Source organism: Lepidochelys kempii, chromosome 5 (genome assembly GCF_965140285.1).
Source record: "Lepidochelys kempii isolate rLepKem1 chromosome 5, rLepKem1.hap1, whole genome shotgun sequence".
Lineage (NCBI taxonomy): Eukaryota > Metazoa > Chordata > Testudines > Cheloniidae > Lepidochelys > Lepidochelys kempii.
This window is the reverse complement of record NC_136384.1, coordinates 37,806,310-37,822,441: the sequence shown is the minus strand read 5'-3', so window position 1 is coordinate 37,822,441 and position 16,132 is coordinate 37,806,310. Positions and strand designations below refer to the sequence as shown.

The 16,132-nt window shown below is 40.8% G+C and overlaps 1 protein-coding gene across 10 annotated transcripts in view; it reads left to right on the top strand.

Moving 5' to 3' along the window:
* Positions 1–16,132, top strand: part of PDE4D (phosphodiesterase 4D) — a 773,254-nt gene that overhangs the window by 612,972 nt on the left and 144,150 nt on the right. For all 10 annotated transcript variants that reach the window (XM_073343989.2, XM_073343991.1, XM_073343992.1 and 7 more), the window contains 2 exons: positions 1,484–1,557; positions 7,201–7,250. In XM_073343989.2, the coding sequence (XP_073200090.1) occupies positions 1,484–1,557; positions 7,201–7,250 (124 nt within the window). The remainder of the gene's footprint in view (positions 1–1,483; positions 1,558–7,200; positions 7,251–16,132) is intronic.

Below are 16,132 nucleotides of genomic sequence, written 5' to 3'. Positions count from 1 at the left end.
TATTCCCATTGGAAGGAAAAACAAACAGAAAAGCCGGAACTATAAATCTGTTTAGATAATTAGCAAAAAAGAGAATTAAAATTATTTAACTCTAGAATTCACTGTCACTAGTAACTAATGTATTGTTACTTTTAAACCTGTAGCCGCTGTAAGGGTGTGTGTGGAGATCTGGTGCATTGCAGCAGATGACAGAAGCAATCTGCCTGCAGGGTGCTGTAGAATGCTTTGGCAGGTGTTGAGGGGAGCACAGAGGGAAGCAGCATGGGAGTGCAGCATGCATCTCCCCCACCACCACTGTTCTCGGAACATCACCTAGTGCACTGTTTGGGAAAGAAGCAGTGGCCTTTTTGATGTGTCAAGCAATCTTCACAGTGCTGTGATCTGCTACGCTTTCCACTCAAGGAGTTCAAAGAGTGGGATTCTGGCTGCCCCTTGCACAACTAGGGAAGGGCTCCATGTTCCCTCCCCTCATTCTCACCACTTGCACAGGAGCAGCCGGAATCTGTCCCCTAGAGATAATCAATAATGTAACTATATGTCCAAGATAAATATCTAGCCATTTTAGCATAGTTACTCAAAATACAGCTAGCAACCACTTCCCTTCCCCTTTTTCTCCTCCTTCACAGACAGGATATATAGGATATCTGCCAGAAGAGTAGAACAGAGGGTTATACAAGTTAAATACAAATTCACTATAAAGCCAAGCATGTATCTTTCCTTATTTTTACACCTTTTCTCTTTTCCTTTAGTCCTTTTTTCCCTTCCCACTTCCAGCTCACTCTGTCTTTCTACAATATCTTCATACTCTTTTTTTCCCTCAGTTCTATCTAGTATTTTCTCTTCTGATTACTCTTTTTTTCTTTCTTTAAAAAGCAGCAAATCTTTTCTTCTAATTTTTGTTGTTTCTTATATTCATTCCATGCCCCATTCTGGTTCATGTGTGCCCATAATCTAGACATTATCCTTTGGTTATATTCAGGTCTAGCATTGTACTAAATGCATTTTCTACACACATATTTGTTAGTGTTCATATAGGCAAGGCATATGAATTTGGTAACTTTTTTCACTACATTTTATTCAAACTGTATGTAAAATGTAAAAGCTTGCTGCTGTGCAAATGGAAAATCATGTAATCATTTTTATGTATGCAGTGCTAGGTATTAGTGGGCTATTCTTCTCAAAACATGAATTATTTTTTGGTCATTTTGGAGAGTTAAATTGCATTCTGTGAAAAACTTTCCTCCTCTTCGAATGAGTCTGTCTTTAAACAAATAATGAGTTGTTTAGCGAAGGGGGGAAAGCCATAAACTGTTGTTCTTGTTTTACAAAAGATTTATTGTTAAATAATGTTCAGTCTTCAGACATTAAAACAAGCCTGGAAACATTTTGTAATGCATTTTACTTTTGCCTTTAACACAGCGGAGTGGCAATAAATCAATATCACATGCAAGAATTCAGAATGAAACATCTTTCTTTGTTCCAGGTGCTGGCCAGCCTGCGTACTGTACGGAATAATTTTGCTGCATTAACCAACTTACCAGATCGGGCACCCAACAAGTGAGTGCAGACTCTTTTTCCCTCTGAACTTTTTGGAGTGGTGCTTATTAAATGTTAGAACTTAAGGGTGATGTCTTTACATTTCAGAGTGCATTCCATGCTATTAGAATCATAGAATCATAGAATCTCAGGGTTGGAAGGGACCCCTGAAGGTCATCTAGTCCAACCCCCTGCTTGAAGCAGGACCAATTCCCAGTTAAATCATCCCAGCCAGGGCTTTGTCAAGCCTGACCTTAAAAACCTCTAAGGAAGGAGATTCTACCACCTCCCTAGGTAACGCATTCCAGTGTTTCACCACCCTCTTAGTGAAAAAGTTTTTCCTAATATCCAATCTAAACCTCCCCCACTGCAACTTGAGACCATTACTCCTCGTTCTGTCATCTGCTACCATTGAGAACAGTCTAGAGCCATTCTCTTCGGAACCCCCTTTCAGGTAGTTGAAAGCAGCTATCAAATCCCCCCTCATTCTTCTCTTCTGCAGGCTAAACAATCCCAGCTCCCTCAGCCTCTTCTCATAAGTCATGTGTTCTAGACCCCTAATCATTTTTGTTGCCCTTCGCTGGACTCTCTCCAATTTATCCACATCCTTCTTGTAGTGTGGGGCCCAAAACTGGACACAGTACTCCAGATGAGGCCTCACCAATGTCGAATAGAGGGGAAAGCCCTCTATTCGACTTGTAAAAGCCTCAAATGATGTCAAATGATATGACCAGTTAATTTTCGATTAATATTTTGAAATAACAGTGTTAAACATTAAAACTAAGCCAACAGCCATCATTTTATCTTGCAGTACCTTACCTACAATGTGATTATTTAAACTTGGGAGTAACTTCTAAGCAATATATGTGACTTGCATCAAATTAGTCATGTGTAAGGGATCCTGCAACTGGATCCAAGTGTGTGAACCACTACACACATGGCAACTCACTAGCAGGATCTGATTCTAAAATTCTGCCTATTGAGTCCAGGACAGTGAAACCTTTGTTTGAAAATATATGATAATGGAGTCTTAGCATACCTATTGAAGTCTGATTATAAAACAGAAATAACACATACAACATTTTTTTCCAACATTGCTACAGAAATGTAGTCTCAATTAACACCAGTGAAACCTGTTTTACATACAAAAAAAAAATCATGTAATATACAGCTGTAATTCCATTAAGGAGTTGTGGATAGTGGTTAGTGTTGTAAATTATGAGTAGAACTTGGGTTTCTTGTCACTGTAGTTACAAGATAGAACTTGTTTATAGTGCATTGTTAGTTTCTAAAATAATTTGACACTCTTTCATCCTGGAGCATCTTTGTAGACACAGGGAGCAGTTAACAGTGTTGGCATTCATTCCAGTCCTTGGCTTGTTCCTCCATTAAGCCCTGTCTGGTCATGTCCCTGCAAACAACGTCCAGCCATCTAGTTGGTAGTCAGCTTCTTGGTCAAACTTACCGTCAATGTGCTTGCATTATTTTCTTTGGCATCCTATCACTATCCGTCTTCTGCAGTGTTGCCATCATCATAATATTTTCAATTGTAGCCAGTCCTATACCCTAAATTCACATCCTACTCTCCTTCTAACTTCTTCATTTGTCTTAAAATCATTCCACTTTATACCTGCCCTTTTTCTCTACTACCTCCGGCCCTCTGATGTCCGTTTCATTTAATGCAGCTGCTTCCGTCCATAGAGTTATATAGTCAGTACACTAGTTTGATAAATTTTCACTTTGGTACCAAACATAATGTTTTTATTGCTCAATAATTTCATCAATTTCTTGCAGCACTTGTAACAAAGGCACACCTCCTTTTAATCTCATTTTTGATGGAACCATTGGCACTGATCAAGCTTCCTAGATACACATAAGATTCTACTTGTTTTATGACTTCATCACTTCTACATTTATTGTCCCTATTCCAAAATGCAATCACTTCATCTTAGTGCTTATTGTAAGTCCAAGTCAACTACACCAATTTTCCAAGGTAGCAAAGATTATCATAATTAATTCAAACTTCTCTGCCTGTTGTACATCACCTGCATAATTTGAGGAGTTTAACTCTAGATTATCCAATGTCAACCCTCTGACTCATCTAACATTCTTAATATTCAATTTACGAACAGATGAAAAGCAACGATACTTCCATGTCCCCTTGTCTTACAGCAAACTTTGACTTGAACCAGTTGCTAAATTTTCCACCAGTTCTTATGGCAGCGTATGACTCTTTGTTCAGAGCTTTTATAATTGCAATCATATTATCTGGAACTTCATATAATTTTGCTCCTTTCTCTAATGCTTCTTTCCAAATTAAATCAAAAAGCCTGACTGAAGTCAATGAAAACAACAAAGATCTTTAATCCCCATTCTTGCTTTTTTTCCATCAACTGTTGGAGCATGAGTATCTGATCGGTGCAATTTTTGCCTGATCTGAAGCTGCTGTATTTCTCACCACTACTTCCTCTAAAATTGGCCTTAATCTGTTGATGTAGTTTTGTCATGATTTTTCCCTGTACTGACAATAAGCCTATGCCTCTATAATTATTTGGAACACCAGGATCTCCTTTTTTCAAGGTTGGTTCAAGTATTGCCTTTAGCCAGACATCTGCTATCTCCTCTTGCTCCAATACTTTCTTGTATATTTTTTCTAGTACTTGGATAGCACTTGTCTTGCTGGCTTTTAGCAGCTCAGCTCTTATGTTGTGTGTTCCTGCAATTTCCCCATTTTTAACTGCTTCATTTCTCTTTCTCTTTTTCTAATGGTGGTTCAGTGCTGGTCTGTATTCTGTCTTGCAAGCTGCCTTGTTCATCTAGCATATCTGGAATGCTTGCAGATGAACTGTAGGGTTCAGCAATTTGTCAAAATGCTTCTTCACTACTTCCAACACCTTTTTGGCATTTGTTGTCAATCCACCAATAGCCTTTTTATTGCTTACATTATTGGCTTGATTGTGTTGCCATACAACCTTAGTTTTTTGTATATTGTTTTTTTCATATTTTGTTTTCTTGATGTCTTCTCATGTTGAGCCTCCTTGAGTCTCTTCTTTTGAAAACTTTTGCTTTGTCCATTCTTTGTGATATCTTAATGGTTTTGCATAATGCTTTTAATTCTTCCACTTTCCCAGCAGTCTTGGCTTGTTTACACTTTTCCTGTAATGTTTGTGTTTCATTGCTTGTTTGGCTTTTCCTTATTTTCTTATGCTTTCCAATAATTTCATCCACTGTGTTTTGTATCACTTTCTTGAATATTTCCCATGCAGTCTGTGGTGAAATGTCTTCATCATCACAAATTAATAGCCTGAAATGCCCTCCAAGTGCATCTTGTATCCCTTCCTTGCAGAGCTATTCTTTAACTTATCAACAACAAATTTGGTGCCAATTGTACTTATATTTTTCCTAGACTTTAACTTAATCTTAAACTTTCTTATTAGTGATTCATGATCACTGCCACACTCTGCACTTCTGTAGACTCTAACATGGACCGATGCTGTTTGGTCCAACACTATTCATTTGCTTACTCTGTCTGCTACCAACCTTTGCAGCCATATCTCTCATTATTAGATTCATATCATAATCAGGAATCTCGTTGACATTGCTATCTGGTTGTTGATAAAATCCATCCTCCTCTTCCTCTTCTGCTTCTTTTGCTGGTGCATAACAGCAGGTCACAGCTATGCATAGGTTGTTGGAGGCAGCAGGAAACCTTGTTATGACAATCTGTTCAGATGCCAGTTTCCAGCTGTTCACTAAAGTAACTTTTTCTTATTCACCACTAAAATAACCCCATCTCTGTTTCACTTGTCCACTTGAACATTCAAAGTATTTTCCAACTGTCAACTCTCCTGTACCTGTCTCCTGCATGGCAGCAAGGAAACTGATAATTTAACTCCACCGCTACTAGTTCAGTCTGGTCTAGAGCAAATAGACTTCTCACATTCCAGCTCACAATACATACATGTTTAGCCATTAGCCAAAATCTATTTCCATTTGTTAGCCATGGGTAAAATTCCTATGAATCAATTTGATTTACTGTCCTGTTTCTGTAATAAGTGAGTTTCAAATGTAATGGCTTGTTAGACCAATCCACCCTGTCCAGCTCGTGGGTATGCCATGGCATAGCCAGCTGGCCTGCTAGGGACAGGTATCAGTGGTTGGATTGCTCAGATTTGAAATGAGAGTTTTCCTTCTCCTAGACGGACTTGCCAGAAGAGGCTAAGTGAGCTCTGTTTGCCTAGTTTGAATTCAGAATTTTCCTTCTCCTACATACTGTTGATTCATGGGGCCTTATTATATAATATTCAGTGCAACCTTTCCCCAAGATGGGCTACTGCCATCTCCCAGCCAGGAGACATGCCTCTATGCTGTAGTGTCCCAATGTGAGGGATTTGACGCTAGACAGTTTCTTTTTAGAATGCTGTCTATTGAAATTGTATTCTAAAAGCTTCATATTAGTACCAATTTAATATCAAAGTAATACCAATATGACTGGTCTACCTTATTGTATGCAGTAGGAATTTTCACACAATTTATATTAGATTAGATTTAAAAAACTAAATTAACAGAACATATATTGGTTGTATAGTCAGCATTCAAAATTTGGAAATACTGGAATTAAGGTTGCCTGTTCCTTCGCCTTTGTACTTTTATTTTATCTTTGTGCACACATGTCACAATAATCTTCAGTCTCTAATTGCAGGGTCGCATAATATTTTTTCTATAGGAGCCCTGCCTCATTCAGTGCACAGGATGGAGGGTGCTAAGGGAATGAATCAAGGTTTTATAGTATTTAATAAGGTTTGTAGGATCTCTCTGAGGAGTTTGTACTAGTTATGGTTTGTAGAAATACAACAGTTAAAATATGCTCTTCCCTACCCGGCCCTCAATACAGTTTTGCAACCCCAATGTGGCCCTCTGGCCAAAAAGTTTGCCTACCCCTGCTCTACGTCCAGGTTCATAATTAATTGTGGCATTCTTATCATTCCTTATTTTTCTTTCCACATTTACCTACACTCTGTAGCCAAGTAGACTAAGAGGGTTAAATTAATGTAATGGTCAATGCCCTTCAATTTCCAAATCAGGGGTCATGAAATCCTGGCTCCATTGACGTCAGTGTGAATCATTGACTTCAGTAGGGATGGGATTTCACTCCAGGTCTCCTGGAATTCTGGAAGCTCCAAAGAATCTACTTGCATGTCACTGCAAATGGTGATTGGGTATGGATTCACTGCAACCATCCCAAAAACTTTATAGTTGAATGAATGTAAAGTTGTATTAGGTGGTATGCAGGCCTGCTTCTGTTTGGCCAGGTAATGTGGGGTTAGAGAAATTGTGCTAGATAAGGACCTGGTCCTTCCCAAACTGTGTTACAACTTCATTTAAATATAAGTAAATGTAAACTGTGTTTAAGCACAATTTTTCAGTGCAGTTGTAATGCCTGAAAACGTCCCAAGCTGGAGTTCGCAAGCTGTGAAATAATATGAGGTTCATTTGTGAGTTCTGTTCACCTCTGTATGTACTCTGAATGAACTATTTTTGTCAGTTTCTATACATTCCAACCCCAAATAATCTCTCAAATAAAAGTGTTTTCAAACAATGGTTTAAAGAATGCACTAATATACAAACTTGACACATTTATGCCTTTTTTTTTCCCATTGTCAGACGGTCACCCATGTGTAACCAACCATCCATCAACAAAGCAACTATAACAGGTAAGAGAGATTAATATAAGCACAAAGTGAAAGTATAATGGTCTTCAGAAACTAAATAATTATTTATTAAATCAAAATGTAATTCAGAAATGTATGGCTCTTTTGAAATAAAAACAGTATATTGTTTTACATCCATAAGTTTATTTTATAAATAAGATTTTGGTTAATTTTTACCACAAATAGCAAATTAGTTCTTTCCAGTGATATGTCATATTAGACATGGATGTCTAGATATAGATATATCCTTCATGTTAATGTGAGTTCATTCCAAAACTTTGTTTTTGAGGTGGTGGAAATGTCAATAAACCAAGGTCTTTTGTCCTCATTTTCTTCTGCGTGTATCCATAAGTGACTATCTGGTAATACTGTATATTGGTAAATTGATGCACTGAAATGTAGGCACAGGCAACAAATTGACGTACTGATTGGAAATTGCAGTTCTGCAGGTACTGAGGCAATGTCTTAGTATGATTTAGTACCCAGCGTAGACAGTGGAAAGTTTTCAAAAGTACGTAAGTGACTTAGGAGCGTAAGTTTCCTGTTCAACATTTTTTGTTTGCTTGTTTTGTTCAGATGGATTCATACTCATTGAGTTACACTTTGAGTTCAGAGTTTGAGTGAATCCTGATACTTGAAGGGAAGCTTGGCCAAAACCACAAAGTTTGACCTGGTTTAGGGTTGAAATAATGTACAATTGCTGTGTTCTGCATGGTTTCTTTCATAAAGTCTAAATTCCTCCATAGCACTTGGAAGTCAGCCTGAAGTTCACTGATGCTGCAAATGCTCACCTCGCTTGCTGATTTCATGACAAGTTATGCACAGCTCTGCTTCCTGCTTCACACATGTGGATCAGAGTTTGATTGAACGGCTTTTCACTTTTGAGCTTTTTAAAACCCACTTCTTTACACATTGAAAATCATCTGCAATTAAGATTCTTTTATAATAATTCTTAAATGCATGGTAATTAAAGAAATGAGGAAAAAACTAGCTGCATAGATCTCTCTTTAATTGTAACTGTTCCCCATGACAACTGTAACCATAACCTCTTGTTAATGCATTCTTTGAAGAGGTAATATTGGGGGTTGGTTTCATGCTAGCAGCCATGAACCATTTAAATTATTGTTTGCTATTCTGCTTATTTTTAATTGCAGAAATTTCCCATTTTTCACACTTTGATTATCCAGACTCTATTGCCTTTAAAGGAGATAGGTTTTAGGTTCTTTTTTTTCCATTAATTTTGGCCCCTTCCTATAGATTCAAGGATTCAGAAAGTCTGTAGCACAGAAAAATTCCAAATAATAAAAGAAAATATCTGATAATTGTGACCAAAAGCATTCCTATATTCAAACCATACACACTACTGTAATAATCTTTGTACAAAATATGCCTTGTTGAGGTATCATTTGAAAACTAATAACTCAGTGGTCAATAATATGGTGAAATGTGTGTAACAACATTATATGTAAAGTTATGAATTAAGCTGAAATTTTGACTTACATGTATTTACCCGAGAAGTCCTGAGAGGGAGTGAACCTGTTCCTCAAAGACAAAGGACTATTAACTTCTCTAGCCAGGTGTCATCAAAGTTGATTGGAAAATGTAACACCAACAGACACCAGTCGTCAGTGGGCGGGATCAAATCTGCGCCGCTGTAGCTTAGTGCATGAGCCTCTACTGCATAAGCTAAAAGCCATATGGGCGTTAGCTAAGGCTGTAGAGTAGACTCATTAATCTCTCTCTCTCTCTCTAAGTGGTCTCAGTGCCACTAGATGGGACAGAACACCACACCTAGGAGGTGTGTGGGCTACATACTTCCCATAGCTGAGGAAGCGTGTCCTGAGCTTCAGAGACTTCCCAGTTCAAATCCCGGATGAGCCCCCACTTGTAATGCTGACAGACCCTTGTCGTTGGCAGGCGGGATCAAACCTAGGGCCTCTGGAGCTTAGTGCATGAGCCTCTACCACATGAGCTAAAAGCCATAAGACTGTTTGCTAAGGCTGTAGAGCAAACTCATTAATCTCTTTCTCTCTCTCTCTGTACGGGGTTTGTGTCGGTTACACAAACACCAGTCAAGTGGCCATTCTTTGGCAACAGAAGGAGGACAGGAATAGATCAATCTACATTTTAATAAACAACAACAACGTGGAAACTTTTTCACCATGAGACTCCATGTCTCCATCCTCACAGTGGGAAGGAACTTTATCTAGGGGCAACCCTTAGGAAAATGCATTTCAACGGGTAACTGGAATAAAAGTGAGGGGCAAAAAAGACCCCAGGTATTCTCTCTTTCTTTCTCTCCCTATCTCTTTGACATAAGAAGACAAAGAAACCAGCCCTTTGACTTTGGGAGGGCATCCTGACCTGAGAATTTGGTTAGCAATGTTGCTGGGAACATGTGGTAAAGATTTTACCTCGAACAAAGTCTAGTTTGTTAAGTTTTAGTTACTAGAAAATGTTTTATCTTTATTTCTCTTGTAACCATTTCTGACTTTAATACCTTATAATTGTACTCACTTAAAATCTATCTCTTTGTAGTTAAAAAAGTTGTATTTTTTAATCAAAACTAATCCAACGTTGTGTTTAAGCTGAATTGTGTGGTAACGCCAATTAAAGTAGCAAACTGTTGTATATTAACCCTTTATAAGGGCAAATGATCTCTAATATCTGAACTGCCCCAGAGAGGGCTGGACAGTGCAGAATACATGTTTTTGGGGAATATTGAGGACTGGGTGTGTGTTGGGGTTACCCTGCAGGTGGTAACGAAGGCTTCTGGAATCCAGAATGTGACTGGAGTGTTGCTGGCAGGCTGCAGCTATACACAGACACTCAGGGTGTGACCGGCAAGTTGTTTGGCTGTTTGTGGGTGCACAGGTTAGGAACTACAACAGCAAAGCATTGTGAGGATCCCAGGGTTATGGGCCAAGCAATGATACAACCTCTCTCTGGTCTGGATTGCATCCCACAATGTGATGATACCCTAAAGAGAGGCTGTACGTGCACATCTGCACACACACAAGCCAGTGCCTTACCAGCTCCTCTACCAGGGAAGGCCTTGTGCCAATTTCTTTCTTCCAGCAGGAATAGCTGCCCAAACAGCAGGACCCAGGATACTTTCTGCTGGATGACACTGTTGCGCTCTTACAATTTCCCACTGATCTGGAGGTTTCCCTTTACTTAATCCCTGGAGTGCAACGTGCATGTCAGAAGCAATACATCATTTGAGGTTTGAATTCCTGTAAGGTATGAGGTGCACTCAGGGTGCAATTTAACTAGAAAATATTTCTGTGCTAGGAAATTTAAAGGGAGCAACAGTAGAGAGCAGTGAAGTGTAGGAGTAGTTTAATTTAATGTAATGTTAACATGCTCCACCAGAAAGGCCACCAGATCTCCCATGACCAACCTACACATTAGGGTGGTCGGATCTGAACGGCCAAAAGACTTTAAGGGTTGGAAAAAGTATTAAATCACTGCAGACCATGAAAAGGATTAGGATTCACTTTGGCTAATGAGTAAGGGTTGAAGCTGGATGGTATTTTGCCTGAACTGGTTTGCCCATCCCTAGACATAATGTTGTATTTGATATTATTGTTGTTTCCATAGTAACAGACCTTCATGACTAAGCAGAGAAGTTTGCATAGATACCTGCCTGAGCCATATAAAATCATGGTAATGCATGTTACACCAAAGCAGTGCACAAAGGGAGAAAGGCAGGAAAAATGCTTGTATCATTCTTTCTCAGAACAATTAAAAAAGCAATCCTTTTCTGGCACCACCCTTGCCCCTTGGCCTCTTGACAGAGGTGTTTGAAGTGCTGACTATCTGGCCTTCCTTGCTGCTGGAAAGTCTTCTTGTCAGTGCTGCTCTTGGTGCTCTAAACACTCCTACCAGCAGACAAGTGGAACACTCATCACAGCAGTACAGACAGCATTGCTAACACTGCCAGCAGGAACCTGAGGGCACCAGGCACAAGTCTATTAAACTAGATGACTGGAAGATGCATTGTCACGAAAGTAAATAATAAGCACTTTGGGTGGTAGATTAAGGTTGATAGGCTTCCTGGAAAAATTGTGTTCTCAGGAAGGATTTGAATGAGGAGACGGAGGATGCCAGAATGTGAAGGGAATTCCTAGTGTAAGAGGCAGCATGGTGGGAGGTATGAAAAAGAAAAGGTGAGGAAGGGATGCAAAGGAAATAAGGAAGGGAATATGGATTTTCTTCACTGAGATCAAAAGGAACTGTTCTTTATAGATATTCATTTCAGGGAAGCACATGTGAGGAGAAAAAATGCTTTAGCTGGAATGAAGTGCTACTGAAATTCATTGTACAGTAGCACATGAATAAAAATTTTCAAACTGTTTGGCAGGAATTATGGCAACCAGGCCATTGGATCATTTGACCAGAGCTCTTTAAAGAAAGTATTGCTACATGGTTGAAGGTGAGGAAAGAGATGGGTGGCTTTTAAAATGGGCAGTAGTTGTTTAGTTCAATATGGAGTATTTACTTATTAATTGGAGTATGTCCTACTGACATTAATTTGTCCACATTCACATGGAAAGCGTAGCTCCTGGTTCTTGCCCCACAATCTGGCTCTAGAGGAACTGTCCAACATGCTTAGGTATATGCACTAAAAACCACAGCTGATACTGATGACCAAATATCCCACTGTCTGACATGTTCTAAACAATTGTTCTCCTTTAGTGGTTTCTTTAAATAGAGCTTCTGAAGGGTGGTGTTTAGACTTTTCTTGGAATGAACTGAGAGGTGAAGGATTTTTTTTTTTATGTCATCTTGCTGAATGGCTGTGAGGTGGAATCAACCAGTGTTTTACAGTTGTTTTATTTTACTATTATGGATTTGTTCTTAATAGTTCATCAGGCTCCTTACAGCCTAAGATAGGCAGTTTTTTTAATATAATAAAAATTAATAAAACTAAATATCCACATTCACACATATTAGGCCCTTTCAGAAATGACAGCAGCTTCATTTTTAAAAAGAAAAGACAAGAAAAGAAAAGGCTACAGATGCAAATCAGAAATGGAAAGATTAAAATAAATGAGGTGAGAAAATGTATAATAAGAGTATATTGAGAAGCAAGTTCTAGGAATCATACCTCTGCAAATTCCTGACCTCTTAGGTAATAGTCCCTCCACACTAAATTATATACTGTAATCAATGGAATAGAAAGATGGCTCTACAAAGCACTAATAGTAGCTAAAAACTCAAACTAAGAAAATATAAAGCCCTCTACCTCCAAGAATTACAGACTGAATTATCTCTAGGAATGACCTAGCAGCTTTAGAAAAAATATGCTCCAAATTAAATGACAATATGGAAATATTTGAAACAATATGATTTTCTTTCATTGAAAAATATGACTGACTATTAACCTTGAGCACAGTAACTGAATAAGTGATATCAGCCTTGAAATGTGAAACCAAACTATTTTTAAAAAATAACTATGTAATAGTTTTCCATTCTGTATATTTGTCATCACCACACATACACACACTCTTCATCAAAATCAACAATGGATCTGAAAAGCTTAATAGAGCAATAGGATGAAATTAAGATAGAGCATTTTTTCTGAATATCAGAAAATCTTCCTAACGATGTAGACTGTAGACTAGTCTCCCAGAAGACGTGATTAACATCCTGTCACTTGAAACTTTTAAAGCTAAACTGGACAAAGAACTGTACAGTATAATGCTGCAAGGAGATGTGCTGAATGATCTAGAGGTTTTTGTCTTTTCTAGCTTCTGTGATTCCATTGGTGAAGAGCAGGGAGTAAAGTACACGTGAAAAAACATGAGGGGGCAGCAAAGAACAAAAGATGCATGCCTTACAATGGCTAATTCCTACAATAGTGAAGTATTGTTGCTACCTTGAGTATGGATATATGAAATTCAGTGGCCTCTAATACCGTTTAAAATAATCAAGATCTCAGATCACTTAACAAAGTAAAATCTTGCATGGTTGTTATCAGAGTCACCTTTTAAAATAGTGAAGCTCCTGGAGTTCATAATAGGTTTGGGGTATATAAAACACATCCTGGTCAAGAGGGAAGTGCAGCAAATATGCCAACCCTCTTGATTTAGGCACAATTCACTTGCCCTTTGAATATACTGTTTTCTGATTGATGAAAAGTTTTCACAGAGTAAACTGTGCCTGGCTTGTGGCAGAGGTAAGATAAATGCGTTGATCATCCTAACTCTAGATGATTGAGTTGGGGGAGATTTCCTTACACATTGGAGTGGCATGGAAGGCCTGGTTCTGAGGAGAAGAGGGATTTTTTTGTTTGTTGGTACAGTGCCTTTGTATGCTGAAGGAAGTTTGACTGTTTTGTTATTTGTGCATTTGGGGTTCTTTGATTTTCGTGTACAATCTATTGGTATTTTAATCAAACATAATTTACCACAGCAAACTATTTTGATAAGGATTTCAAGATAAATACCAAGTAGGCTTACATCCTGGTGTAAAATCTGACTGATCAAATGTTTCTCCCTTTATGTATTCCACTGTGGGTATGCATTTACCCCGTGTGCCCGAGACTGGAAGATTCTTGCTAGTATTATCCATTAGTCCATGCCTGCACCCTAGGGTTGCCAACTTTCTAATCACACAAAACCTTGCCTCGCCCCTCTTCTGAGGCCTGCACCTTCTCCGAGGCCCATCCGCCACTCACTCCCTCTCCCTCTCCCTCTGTTGCTTGCTCTCCCTGACCCTCACTCACTCATTTTCACGGGGCTGGGGCAGGGAGTTGGTGTGTGGGAAGGGGTGAGGGCTTCAGCTTGGGGTGCAGGCTCCATGGTGGGGCCAGAAATGAGGGACTCAGGGTGTGGGAGGGGACTTGGGCTTGGGCAGGGGGCTAGGGTGTGAGAAGGGGTGAGGGGTCTGGCTGGGGATACAGGCTCTGGGTTGGGGGCTGGGGATGAGAGGTTTGGGGTGCAGGGGGAGTTCTGAGCTGGGGCAGGGGATTGGGATGCAGGAGGGCGTGTGGGGTGCAGGCTCCGGGAGGGTGTTTGGGTGCACGATGGGGCTCCGGGCTGGGGCAGAGGTTGGGGTGCTGGGGGGGGGGTGAGGGCTCTGGCTGGGGGTGCAGGTTATGGGGTGGGGATGAAGGGTTTGGGGTGCAGGATGGGGATCCGGGCTGGGGGGATGAAGCTGAGAGGTTCGGAGTGCAGGAGGGGGCTGAGGGCTGGAGCAGGGGGTTGGGGTGTGGGAAAAGGTGTGCTCGAGATGGTCCTTGCCTCAGGTAGCTCCCCAGAAGTGGTAACATGTCCCTTGGATGCTAGGTGCAGGGGTGACAGGCAGCTCTGCACAGTGCTTCTGCTCACAGGTGCCACCCCCACAGCTCCCATTGGCCCATAATAATAAAAAAAAAAACAATTGTAAAACACTGGTTGATTCCACCTCACAGCCATTCACCAAGATGGCATTAAAAAAAAATCCAATTGACAGCCAATGGGAGCTGCAGAGCTGGAGCTTGGGCAGGGTCAGCTAGCCATCCCTCCTAGGAGCCAAAGGACATGGCGCTGCTTCTGGGAGCCACGTGGAGCCAGGTGGGGAGCCTGCCAGTCCTGCGCCAACTGGACTTTTAATGGCCCGGTCAGCAGTGCTGACTGGAGCTACCAAGGTCCCTTTTCGACTGAGTGTTCCGGTCAACAACCAGACAGACACTGGCAACGCTACTGCACCCTTCTGCTCAAGCTCTGATCTGAGAGTATAATGGGTGGTATGGACTGACTGCCTCTGCAGCTCCTTGTTAGTGCCACATGGTCTGAGATGGAACCCTGCAGTGTCCATCGATTTATCCTCCAACACTATTCCTATAAATATTAACAAACAGTAAATATTGTAAATAACTCTGCTTAGTATAGTTTAGTTAGCTTTAGACAGTTAGATTTTAGCCCCCACTTCCCCATCCTTCCTGGTACAGGACTCTGAGTATGCCCAGGATTCCAGGCTTCTGCCTGGAACCCATCATCTGCCTCCATTCTTTTGTTCTCGGCAACCACCACCAGAGGTGTCTCTACTGCCTTGGAGAAGCTCATATCTCCATTAAGAGTAGTATCTGCAGCTTCTTCGCACCCCAAACCCTTCAAGTGTGAGATTTCAGGCTCAGGAAGCACCTTATGCAGCAGACTGAGGCCTCAGTTGGATCTGGGCTGGGCAGACCCCCCCTGAACAGTGGGCTTAGGTGTCAAGGAATGCACTGCCCAACACCACCACTTCAGACACAGCAGCAAGCAAGGGTAGAGCCAAGGACTCTTCATCTCGGGCTGACTCCAAGGGTAAGAAGACCTCTCTAAATATGCAAGAGAAATTCACCTCCAGATCTACTTCTAAAGAGAGGGCTGCATCCCCTACACCAGTGGTCCCCAACCTTTCTGTGGGAATAGCATATTCTTATTCCCAGAAGACTGTGGCAGGCGCCAGACACCCCGCTGCCAAAATGCCGCCGAGAAGTGTCAGCAGCAAGAAGCGTTGCCACCAAATGCCGCCAAGAAATGGCAATGCTTTTTGGTGGCATTTCAGCTGGCAGTTCTCTGGCTGCGGCATTTCAGCGGCGCGGTGTCCTGCGGGTGCACACAACTGCCCTGGCGGGTGCCATTGCACCCATGGGCAGCGCATTGGGGACCCCTGCTGTACACCTTCAAAGTTGGGTTAGTCATCACACCTGTTACCAGGATGCTCAAAAATCCATTAAAGGCATGGTATTGAACTCCAGACTTCAAAGACTAAGAATACTTCTACTTTGGCACCATTGGTGGGAGCAGGATCATCATTACTGTGTAAAGAGAGGCATGAGATTCAGCCTGTACAATCTCTGACACCAATGTGCAGATGACTATCCCATATATCATCAGCATCGACACTCTTCT